Raw genomic sequence first — 12,879 nt, forward strand, 5'->3', positions numbered from 1 at the left:
ATATGCACTAGGTTAGATCATTCAATGATAATTTTTTACCTGTGACTCTAGTTTCTCCTGGTAGACGAGGTATTTCCTCATTTTGTTCCCATTTAGTTCCATCTTTTGGGGTCTAAAGAGAACGGGTGGTATAAAAACAAATTCATACTTGATGCAACTTCTTCAAATCTTATAGATATAAACTGTTTTAAAACATGAAATAGCCAGTACATGAAGGAATAGGAACTTCAGTACAGGAACTGACATAGCAAAGCAAAGCAAAAAGGAACCCCTAAAATAATAATTCAACTCTGTGCTTAATGTTTTTTGCTAAAGAAATATTCAAAAATAATTTCTGTATTTAACTGGAATAAAATGTCTATATCTCAATGTCGCTAAAGGTTTTGTAGATTCCAATTCTCTGGAATAAGAGTTATTCATCATAGTTGCTTAGTTCAAGAGTTTAAAAATCTGTCCCACTTTTCAAATAGTTATACAAGCAAAATGTTCACCTCACTATTAGATATACTTTGCACATTTGGTGCTTATGTCTTTTAATAAAGATTTTAAGAAAACAGTGAGTGACAAGGCTGTAGTTCAGCATAAGTATTTCTGCAGAAAGTAGTGAGAAATATTTTTAAACAGCAAGTAAACAAACTTCTATTATACTACTTAAGTGCAAGGATACACAGTCCACCAAGTAATGCAGAAGCAGCATCTATTTGCCTCAGAATAAATCAAGCTAAAATAAATCAAATAAAAATACCCCCCCTCCCAATACATGTGACGAAAGAGTGGAGTTTAGTAGAGAGTACTATCTTTAGGTAATTATATTTTATCTCAAAGTGGCCCAGCTACCACATATGGCTAGATCAGTGGTTCCCAAACTTGTTCCGCCGCTTGTTTAGGGAAAGCCCCTGGTGGGCCGGGCCAGTTTGTTTACCTGCCGTGTCTGCAAGTTTGGCCGATCGCGGCTCTTAGTTGCCGCGGTTCGCTGCTCCAGGCCAATGGGAGCTGCTGGAAGCGGCACGAGGGACGTACTGGCCGCCGCTTCCAGCAGCTCCCATTGGCCTGGAGCAGCGAACCGCGGCCACTGGGAGCCGCGTTCGGCTGAACCTGTGGACATGGCAGGTAAACAAACTGGCCGGGCCCGCCAGGGGCTTTCCCTGCACAAGCAGCAGAACAAGTCTGGGAACCACTGAGCTAGATACAACTTGTTAATTAATTGTGTGATAGAATTTTTCTAAAGACAAAAAGAGCTGAATAGTAACAAAATTTCAACATTCAGCAATACTAGAAAAAGTGCACAGCAATTTGCAAATTGAAACAGGATTGACTTTCGGGCGCTATAAAAACCTGGAATAAGAAATTTCTTTGTTTGCACAGGTTGATGCTTCAATCTTACAGGTCATTGTTGTTTCAAGTTGCATTTGAACTTTGGAAATAGAAATAATTTATATTTAAGTTACGCAATAAACATTCAGTTTTATGTTCAAGAACCTGAAAGCTAGTGACCCCTGGGATACTTGACTTAAAAAGTGAAAAAAATACATAGCCACAATAATACAGAAGAAGCTACACTCACCCTTTTAATTGACGAACTCTCCAAGGAGTTTGAATTATATTTAGGTGTTGATGATGAGGCCATATTGGGGAGCTGATGAGAAAGCAGATATTGGAGACTTCAGCTAGACTGCATATATTATACAGAAGTCAGACGTAAGAACAGGAGAGAACGGGCTTTGAACATTTGCAAAAGAAAGTATTACAAATTTTAGATATATAGATTTATTCTAAAATGCCTTGCAATCTAATGCTCATTCAAATCAATCACAATATTTTAAAGCCTCCAAATATAATGAAATAATAATATACTAGGTTTTTGATTTTTTTTAATTCCTTCCCCCAACCCCCAACAAAACCAGTACCTGGAGTCCATATTATATATTTTGGGTATTTTTAAAATGTGATTAACTGAGTACATAACTCAGCATACTTAGCTATTGTGTTCTGCTGCATAGTAGAAACATATACCCTCATAATCTGTCACCTGAAGGTTTATATCCAGAGTTGGCAACCTTTCAGACGTGGTGTGCCAAATCTTCATTCATTCACTCTAATTTAAGGTTTCGCATGCCAGTAATACATTTTAACGTTTTTAGAAGGTCTCTTTCTATAAGTCTATAATATATAACTAAGCTATTGTTGTATGTAAAGTAAATAAGGTTTTTAAAATGTTTAAGAAACTTCATTTAAAATTAAATTAAAATGAAGAGCCCCCCCAGACCGGTGGCCAGGACCTGCGCAGTGTGAATGCCACTGAAAATCAGCTCACGTGCCATAGGTTGCCTACCCCTAGTTTATATTATGAACTTTCATTTAGGAATACAGGGAACAAAATTAAATTAACTGGCATTTATCACACAGACCTTAAAATTTAAGCTGAGTAAATTTATAAGAAGTGTTTCGGAAAGATTGAGAGATCAGAGGAGGAAAAACAGAAGGAATTCCCCAGTATTTTTATGGTCAGAAAACACAATCCCAACTTCCTAAAATTGAAATGTCCATGAAGCCACCAGCAGGGGGAGTTTGTTGTCTTTTTCTTAATCAGAGGAGCCTTGATGCATTTAAATAAAGAGGCTGCCTTTTTTTTTTTTTTAATTCAAGTTTAAAAAGCTGGTTTTGATTAAAGACAAAAGTGCGCCATTTCAGGATTTACTCTATAAAGCAAGCTTCAGTTTATTTTTTCTGATTTTGCAGACGGGGAACCTGTCTGCTTTAACCTCAGATGGGCAAAGGTGCAAGTCTATTTTCCAGTAACATATTTTTCTTCTACCGGTGACACCCTTCCCTAAGATTAACTACTAACTGAAAGCAGTCTTTTGAAAGGTTTTGGTTTTATTACCTAAAAGCCACAAGAATGCTCTTATTACAGCCTTAATCAACAATGATAAACACACAGTGGCTTTTTTCCTACAGACTTTTGAAAAGATCCCTTTTGTCACTTGGTTTAATCTACCTCTGCTTCTGCACAATAGCATGTTCCCATTGATGCTGCAGCAGTGTGAAGCAGGCAGAAGTGATACCAGCAGTTTAGAATTGTGACACCCTTCTGGTTTTGAAATTGCGGTGACTGTACAGGAAAAGCACTCCAGTGCAAGGAGGAGCATGAGGGTAAAATAGAACTATCTGTGAACTTCACTGGCTTGTCTTGTGAATGAGAGCAGGCAAATATAGGAATCCTAATATTCAATTTATTTACAAGTCTATTTAAATTATTTTATGCTGCCATGATTTATGGCTTAGCAAAAATATAGTGGAAAGTATAAAAACACTCCTTCAGAACACAAATAGTAGAAATCCAATAATATTCCAAATGAAAACATGAGGGAAAAAGAACCTTGTGATTCAGCATGCTAAACAGCTTGTTTAACGCTATCATATCGAGGCATCACTTCCTTCCTAGATCTCTTTCTTTCTGTTTCAACTTTCTCCAAAAGTTGCTTTGGTTGTGACCCAAAAATGATTCTGGATTTTTATTCATTTAAACATTTAGCCAGTTGAGCTCAAGAACCACCTTATCTTTGGACTCATGAAACTGAGAAACTATTTTGTTTGAAAACTTACAATTTGAAACATAGCAAGTGCTGAGGGAGTTCAAATGCCTTTGCCATGTTTCATAGGAAGATATGTTTTAGAACAGTACACTCAACGTAAGTGTGGTATATCTATTTGTGCCACCTTCAGGATGAACTGTTCCTAGTACTCAGCAGACAATACCTCAGAAATCACAGCTGTATTATATTAATAATAGAAAAGGCAACTAGGAGTGAGAGAAGATAGTTTGGAACTAGCAAATTTTCAGAAAAATTTTCATAGTATAAAAAAATATTGAACACAAGTTTGCAATCTTTTCTAAATAATAATGCTGTCACTTGTGTATATTTGAACACTCAACATTCAAATGGCTGAAACTATTTTCTTTAAACTAAAACTGGCTTTTAGCTGATATGTTTTGTACTTATTCTTCATTAAAAGAAGAAGAAAGACTGTCCATTAAGCCATTTCGCATACAGATGTTCACAAAGATACCTGAGCATTAACTGAAATCCCCCTTAAAAAAGATATTCAGTTATAAGTTTATTTTTTAAAAGGTGAGGAAAGTTAAATACAACATTAAGACTGAGGGTTTAGTTACAAAAATCATGTAATTCAGAGCTCAGAGGCCTTATTTCTTCTCAGGAAGAACAATAATATGCATTTATTTAGCATCTTATATTGGAAATTATACAAATGTAAGTTAAGTCTTATAGCACTCATATGAGGTAAGTAGGCATCTAGTACAGAAAATGAGTGCATGAAGGCACAGAATGGGCAAATGACTCGTCCAAGATCACAGCAAATTAGTGGTGGAACTGCAACAGAATGAAGGAATCCTAAACCCCCTAATTTCCTTGTCTGGCCACTGGACAACACTTCCTCCTATATTACAGGCACACTGAGTTGATTGGGGCTGTGTGTAGCTGTACAAGGGTATGTCTACACTACAAAATTAGGTCGAATTCATAGAAGTCGATCTTTTAGAAAGCGATTTTATACAGTCGACTGTGTGTGTCCCCACACTAATGTACTAAGCGCATTAAGTCAGCAGAGTGCATCCACAATAGCGAGGCTAGCGTCGACTTTTAGAGTGTTGCACTGTGGGTAGCTATCCCACAGTTCCCGCAGTCTCTGCCGCCCATTGGAATTCTAGGTTAAGCTCCCAATGCCTGATGGGGCAAAAACATTGTCGTAGGTGGTTTTGGGTACATGTCGTTAGCCGTCCCTCCCTCCGTGAAAGCAACAGCAGACAATCGTTTCATGCCTTTTTTCCATGCGGGCACCATACTGCTTTCAGCAGACGGTGCAGTAGGACTGCTAACCATCATCGTCATCCACCGCTTCCGCTGCCACTCTGCTCTCCTGATGCTATGAATCCACCTCACAGGTCTTCTACATGACCGTCGTCATCCACCGCTTCCACTGGCACTCTGCTCTCCTGGTGGTCTCACAGGGCCACTTCCGCTGCAACTCTGCTCGGCTGCTCTTGTCTCGCCATACCACAGCAAGCTTGCAGCCCACTCAGCTGTCGTCCTGGCAGCAGAAGATGCAGGTCTGCAAAACTGGCCATCCAACCACCACTTCCCCTGCAACTCTGCTCTCCTGCAGACGCCATACTACGGCAAGCATGGAGACTGCTCAGATCACCGCAGTAGTTATCAGCATTGTAAACACCTCGCGCATTATCATGCAGTATATGAAGAACCAGAACCTGCAAAAGCAGGTAAGGAGGCAATGGCAGCACGGTGACAAGAGTGATGAGGACATGGACACAGATTTCTCTAAAAGCACGGGTCCTGGCAATTTGGCCATCCTGGTGGAAATGGGGCAGGCTCATGCCATGGAACGCCGATTCTGGCCTGTGAAACAAGCAAAGATTGGTGGGACCGCATAGTGTTGTGGGTCTGGGAAGATTCCCAATGGCTGCGAAACTTTCGCATGCGTAAGGGCACTTTCATGGAACTTTGTGACTTGCTTTCCCCTGCCCTGAAGCACAAGAATACCAAGATGAGAGCAGCCCTCACAGTTCACAAGCGAGTGGCGATAGCCCTTTGGAAGCCTGCAATGCTAGACAGCTACCGGTCAGTCGGGAATCAATTTGGAGTGGGCAAATCTACTCTGGTGGCTGCTCTGATGCAAACAGCCAACGCAATCACTGAGCTGCTGCTATCAAGCATAGTGACTCTGGGAAATGTGCAGGTCATAGTGCATGGCTTTGCTGCAGTGGGATTCCCTAACTGTGGTGGGGCCATAGACAGAACACATATCCCTATCTTAGGACTGGACCACCAAGGAAGCCAGTACATAAACCGAAAGGGGTACTTTTCAATGGTGTTGCAAGCACTGGTGGATCACAAGGGACGTTGCACCAACATCAATGTGGGATGGCCAGGAAAGGTACATGACGCTTGCATCTTCAGGAACTCTGGTCTGTATGAACAGCTGCAGCAAGGGACTTATTTTCCCGACCAGAAAATAACCGTTGGGGATGTTGAAATGCCTATAGTTACCCTTGGGGACCCAGGCTACCCCTTAATGCCATGGCTCATGAAGCCACACACAGGCACCCTGGACAGTAGTCAGGAGCTGTTCAACTATAGGCTGAGCAAGTGCAGAATCGTGGTAGAATGTGTATTTGGACGTTTAAAAGCACACTGGCGCAGTTTACTGACTCAGTTAGACCTCAGTGAAACCAATATTCCCATTGTTATTCCTGCTTGCTGTGTGCTCCACAATATCTGTGAGAGTAAGGGGGAGATGTTTATGGTGGGGTGGGAAATTGAGGCAAATCGCCTGGCCGTTGATTATGCGCAGCCAGAACCTGGGCGATTAGAAGAGCTCAGCAGGGCGCGGTGCGCATCAGAGAAGCTTTGAAAACCAGTTTCATGACTGACCAGGCTACGGTGTGACGGTTCTGTTTGTTTCTCCTTGATGAAAACCCACCGCCTTGGTTCACTCTACTTCCCTGTAAGCCAACTGCCCTCCTCTCCCGCCTTTGATCGCTGCTTGCCGAAGCAATAAAGTCATTGTTGTTTCAAATTCATGCATTCTTTATTAATTCGTCACACAAATAGGGGAATAACTGCCAAGGTAACCCGGGAGGGGTTGGGGAGGAGGGAAGCACCAGGTGGGGTGTGGGAGGAGGGAAGGACAAGGCCACACTGCACTTCAAAACTTACTGAATGCCAGCCTTCTGTTGCTTGGGCAGTCCTCTGGGGTGGAGTGGTTGGGGGCTCAGGGCGCCTCCCCACCCCTACCCCGCGTTCTTGGGCATCTGGGTGAGGAGGCTATGGAACTTGGGGAGGAGGGCGGTTGGTTACACAGAGGCTGCTGTGGTGGCCCGTGCCTTTCCCGCACCTCAACCATACATCGGAGCCTATCACTTTGATCCTCCAGTAACCTCAGCACTGCATCCTGCCTCTCTCATCATGCTGCCACCACCTTTCCTCTTGATCCCACTACCTCTCCTGTTGCTCCCGTCTCCTGTCCTCGCGTTCATTTTGTGCTTTCCTGGACTCTACTATTGTCTGCCTCCACGCATTCTGCTGGGCTCTTTCAGTTTGGGTGGACTGCATGAGCTCAGAGAACATTTCATTGCGAGTGCGTTTTTTTCACCTTCTTATCTGCGCTAGCCTCTGGGATGGAGATGCTAGTGGCAGCGTTGAAACATTTGCAGCTGTGGGAGGAAAAAAAAAGGGAGAGTAAAATTGAAAAAGACACATTGGCTATTTAAAAGGAGGGGCTGATGTTTTGGGGTTAACGTGCAGCACAAACCCAACTAACCCCCCCCACATACCCAATTCTCTGGGATGATCGCTTCACCCCTCTCCCCACCATGTGGCTAACAGCGGGAATGCTTTATTTGCAGCCACAGACAAACAGCCCAGCAGGAACCACCACCTCTGAATGTCCCCTTAATAAAATTCCCCTATTTCAACCAGGTGACCATGAATGATATCCTCAGGAGAGCGATAACACAGAGAGATAAAGAACGGATGTTGCTTGAATGCCAGCAAACACTGGGACCACACGCTGCCATGCTTTCTTATGCAATGATTCCAGACTACGTGCTACTAGCCTGCCGTGGTAAAGTGTTCTACCATGGAGGATGCAATAAGGCTGCCCTCCCCAGAAACCTTTTGCAAAGGCTTTGGGAGTACCTCCATGAGAGCTTCATTGAGGTGTCCTGGAGGATTTTTGCTCCATCCCCAGACACGTTAACAGACTTTTCCAGTAGCTGTACTGGCTGCGAATGCATTCCAAGTCTTCAGGGCAAATTAATCATTAAACATGCTTGCTTTTAAACCGTGTATTATATTTACAAAAGGTACACTCACCAGAGGTGCCTTCTCCGCCTTCAAGGTCCGGGAGCCCGGGTTGGGAGGGTATTGGCTTCAGGGTGATAAACAGTTCCTGGCTGTCAGGGAGAATGGTTTCTCTGCTTGCCTGGTGTGTGCTAGCATCTTCCTCATCCCCAAAATCCTCATCCCTGTTGCGTGAGACTCCCTTGCAGGAGTCCACGTACAGGTGTGGGGTAGTTGTAGGGGCACCCCCTAGAATTGCATGCAGCTCATCATAGAAACTTTGACCTCGAGCGGGCATTTGATTCTTTGGTAGGCTTGCCTCAGCTCCTTAAGTTTCACGCAGCACTGCTGCGGGTCCCTGTGATAGCCTCTGTCCTTCATGCCCTTGGAGATTTTTTCAAATATTTTGGCATTTCGTCTTTTCGAACGGAGTTCTGATAGCACGGATTGTCTTCTCATATAGCGACCAGATCTAGTACCTCCCGTTCGGTCCATGCTGGAGCTCTTTTGCCATTTTGGGACTGCATGGTCACCTGTGCTAATGAGCTCTGCATAGTGACCTCTGCTGATGAGCTTGCCACTCTGGCCAAACAGGAAATGAAATTCAAAAGTCTACAGTGCTTTTCCTGTGTACCTGGCTAGCGCATCTGAGTTGAAAGTGCTGTCCAGAGCGGTCACAATGGAGCACTCTGGGATAGCTTCCAGAGGCCAATACTGTCGAATTGCGTCCACGCTAACCCAAATTCGACCCAGCAATGTCGATTTCAGCGCTAATTCCCTCGTCGGGGAGGAGTACAGAAATAGATTTTAAGAGCCCATTAAGTCGACAAAAATGGCTCCGCTGTGTGGATGGGTGCAGGGTTAAATCGATCTAACACTGTTAAATTCTACCTAAACTCGTAGTGTAGACCAGGGCCAAGTTGAATTGCACAGCTAAAACCCTGTTATCAAATTCACAGGACAGGCCTTATAATTTTAGTCCCATTACTTTCTTTGTATTTATGCAGAGATTCACTGAATGGAGAAAAGTCTGCTAAATACTTGCTAATTTATGGTTATAAAACCTTGATACACAGCAGTACAAAAAAACCCAAACTGCTTTCATCCCATCAGGCCACCTGAAAAACTCAAGTTTTCTAGCACAACTTGTGATGCAGCAAAAAAGGATGTTTGCTACACAAAGAAGAACATACGCCACAAATACTTTTAGGAAATCTATTTGTCAATATTTCATAAGCCTTGTTTTTCTAGATATTTCAGTGATGATCTCAGTAATGATAGGAACAAAATCATTTGCTGACTTCCATCTATTCCAAAAGATATAAAGAAGTGAAACATGCTCATATATAGTTACAGAACAATAGTCAAATAATTCAGTTTCATTTCCAATTGCCAGAAATGGCGAAAACTGAATTTCTTCAAAGCTATTAATATCAGATAAGATCTTACCAAACTAAGAGTAGTTCTTCATTTCCCCTACTTTATGTGTAAACTATAGTCAAGTAACTTAAACTTTGTGTGAGACTTTATGAAGAAATAAAGCAGTGAACAAAATTCTAAATTAAGATCCACTTGAACAGATCAAGTTCTCATTTACAGTACCTGCCAATTCAAGAAGTACCCGATACTGTTTTTTCTTTGGACTGGAATAGCTAACTGATTTTCAGAAAAGGTTTTTAAATCTCATATTAAACATTTCCCTTTAAAACATTGATTTCTTTTCTTCTGTGGAACAGATTAGAAGAGTTGTTTCTGGCAAACTGCCAAAGTGAGATTGCTGAGGAGTCCAAAGGCATACTCCATCATAGTCCTAAAATAGTTTCAACTTTCCAATTATTATGCAGCAACAGCAGTTGCTCCATAAGAAGAAATTTGCAAGTGAACCAGTTTTGACACCTCCCCCCCGCCCAAATCCCTCAAACACACTGCACAACGCAAATAAGACTCAAAGTTAGTAGGTTAGATCTTGGGCAGAGACAGAATTTTTCTGCAAAAATTTTAAATGAATCATACAAAGAACTGCTGTATTAGGATACCCTAAATACACAGTGTGTTAAATAGTTGGAACTTTCTCCCCCTGGCCACTGTGCAGCGAGAGAAAAAATAATATACAAAGTGTACTTTTACTTAACTTACTTGAGATTTAGCAACCAGAATTAAAATATAGTTGTTTAAAGTCTTATTACAAGTGTTATTAAAACACAATATAGTAACATTGCCAGAGAACGATGGCTCATATGACCTCAAAAAATTATTCGGACCCAAGCTTTCACTAAAAACCAAAAAACTACACTTATACTAGCTCTGTCTAAGGTTGGGGCCTCACCAAGCTCCCTCAGAGCTTGAAAGGGGTAGACACTAAAGGCCAGGCACCTAAAGATGCAGGCTAGGCACCCAGTGGAATTTTCAAAATCACGTAGGCTCCGAACCCCCCACTGATTTCAATAGGAGTTTGGTACCATGGGATTTTCAAAACACCTAGAGGTACCTAACTGCATCTTTAGGACTTAAATACCTCTAAAAATCTGGTCCTAAGCCTTGAGAGTAGCTTGTCAAGCCCATCAAAACTCATGGATTGGGTGTGACTATTGAGGCTCCTTGTGGGGTTTCTTTCCTCCCGCAAATTGCAGGTCCACAAGAGAGGGCAAAAACCTCAACTTCCCTTCAATCCTCTCATTTTGTCACCCTCCCTAAAGAACCTGGGAGATCTGCCTTCTGCTCTCTCCTTCACTCTTTTCCTGAACACCTCATCAACCCCTTATAAAGTCTGGCAGCTCCCCTCAAGAATTTGCAATCCTCACTAGGACTTTTAAAAGGTTTGGAAACCACCACCAACTCTGTTATTAGGATCGAATGCCCAGTGAGCCAAATTTGGGTCACTGGAGTCCTGACAAGAGTGATTTGGCTCTTTTGGGGTCCAGGAACCAATTAAAGATCATTTGACACAGATGAGTCTTCTAAGGCCTATATATGAGAATTACACTGTTTAACTGAAATCTGTATTTAAATCAATATTGTTATAGTTGTGAAAACCCTTATGTGGACACATTTAAAGTCACTTTATACCCAACATATCAATTTAACTTTATTCAAATTACATTGAGGCATGCATACTTACTACAAATGTTCGGTAATTAGTGTAAGTTATGGATAACATAGCATTTGCTCCTTTACAGATACTTATTCTTAAGCCACCATCATTGAACAGAAAAACAATTGCTTTTAAACGGTCATACCACCTTAACAGCAGTTATATTACCAAGAAGCACTTCATACAAGATGCTTCTTTGCTACTTAATTGCTACTGATTCCTAAATCTAGTAAGGAATTACTAGATTTAGTTTCAGAATATGCAAATAGGATAAATGAATGAAATCTTATTTAGTAATATATATACTTAATATCTCTCTAAAAGTAGGAATACACCAACATGACAGTTGAAGATGAAACAATAATTTGGTGTGGAGAGAAACATTTTCTTTTTGAATACTAAAAGGAAAAGTATTCGATTTTTGTAGATTTTTTCGGCAGTGATTATGTTCACCTGGAGAGATATTTACAAGGATGTGAAATTACTAGGGCTGTCGATTAATCGCAGTTAACTCATGCGATTAACTCAAAAAAAATTAATCATGATTAATCACAGTTTTAATCACACTATTAAATTTCAATTAATATTCTGTTTTTATTAAATATTTTGGAAGTTTTTCTACATTTTCAAGTATTTGATTTCAATTACAACACAGAATACAAAGTGTACAGCGCTCACTTTATATTTATTTTTATTACAAATATTTGCACTGTAACAATGATAAACAAAAAATAGTATTTTTCAATTCACCTCATACAAGTACTGTAATGCAACCTCTTTATCATGAAAGTACAACTTACAATGTAGATTTTTTTTTATTACATAATTGCACTAAAAACAAAACAATGTAAAACTTTAGTGCCTACAAGTCCACTCAGTCCTACTTGTTGTTCAGGCAATCACTTAGAGAAACAGACTTGTTTAAATTTATGGAAGATAATGCTGCCTGCTTCTTGATTACGTCACCTGAAAGTGAGAACAGGTATTCACGTGGCACTTTTGTAGTTGGCATTACAAGGTATTTACGTGCCAGATATGCTAAACATTTGTATGTCCCTTCATGCTTTGGCCACCACTCCAGAGGACAAATTTCAATGCTGATGATGCTTGTTGAAAAAATAATGCGTTAATTAAATTTGTGACTGAACTCCTTGGGGGGAGAACTGCATGTCTCCTGTTCTGTTTTACACGCCTTCTGCCATATATTTCATGTTATAGCAGTCTCGGATGATGACCCAGCACATGTTCATTTTAAGAACACTTTCACTGCAGATCTGACAAAACACAAAGAAGGTACCAATGTGAGATTTCTAAAAATAGCTACAGCACTGGCACGTAAATACCTTGTGACGCTGGCTACAACAGTGCATGCAAATGCCTGTTCTCACTTTCAGGTGACATGGTAAACAAGAAGCAGGCAGCATTATTTCCTGTAAATGTAAACAAACTTGTTTCTCTGAGCAATTGGCTGAACAAGTAGTAGGACTGAGTGGACTTGTAGGCTCTAAAGTTTTACATTGTTTTATTTTTGAATGCAGGGGGTTTTTTTGTACATAATTCTACATTTGTAAGTTCATCTTTCATGATAAAGAGATTGTAGTACAGTACTTGTAATGGGGGAATTGAAAAATACTACACCTCTACCCCAATATAACGTGGTCCTTGGGAGACAAAAATTCTTACCACGTTATATCGAACTTGCTTTGGCCCCCCGCTCCTTATCCCGTGACTACCCCCTCCAGAGAGCCCCCTGTCCCTAATCACCCCCCAGGACCCAACCCCCTACCTAACCTCCCTGCTCCCTGTCCCCTGACTGCCATGACCCCTATTCACCCCCCCACCCCGACAGGCACTCACCAGCAGCGGCTGGAAGTGGAGCAACGTGGCCCCAGGCCGCTCCACTCC

The 12,879-nt window shown here is 41.4% G+C and overlaps 1 protein-coding gene across 8 annotated transcripts in view; it reads right to left on the reverse strand.

Moving 5' to 3' along the window:
* The window catches only part of MTM1 (myotubularin 1), a 78,563-nt gene that overhangs the window by 52,112 nt on the left and 13,572 nt on the right, over positions 1-12,879 (reverse strand). For 2 of the 8 annotated variants that reach the window (XM_077826155.1, XM_077826149.1), the window contains exons 2-3: positions 1,565-1,636; positions 40-112 (exon numbers count right to left, since the gene is read on the reverse strand). In XM_077826155.1, the coding sequence (XP_077682281.1) occupies positions 40-112; positions 1,565-1,627 (136 nt within the window). In that variant the 5' untranslated portion in view covers positions 1,628-1,636. Of the gene's footprint in view, positions 1-39; positions 113-1,564; positions 1,637-4,843; positions 5,439-7,041; positions 7,326-7,916; positions 9,619-12,879 lie in introns of those variants that run through there. The other 6 variants (XM_077826153.1, XM_077826150.1, XM_077826154.1 and 3 more) reach the window with 6 other exon arrangements.

This window comes from Eretmochelys imbricata, chromosome 9, assembly GCF_965152235.1.
Source record: "Eretmochelys imbricata isolate rEreImb1 chromosome 9, rEreImb1.hap1, whole genome shotgun sequence".
Taxonomy (NCBI): domain Eukaryota; kingdom Metazoa; phylum Chordata; order Testudines; family Cheloniidae; genus Eretmochelys; species Eretmochelys imbricata.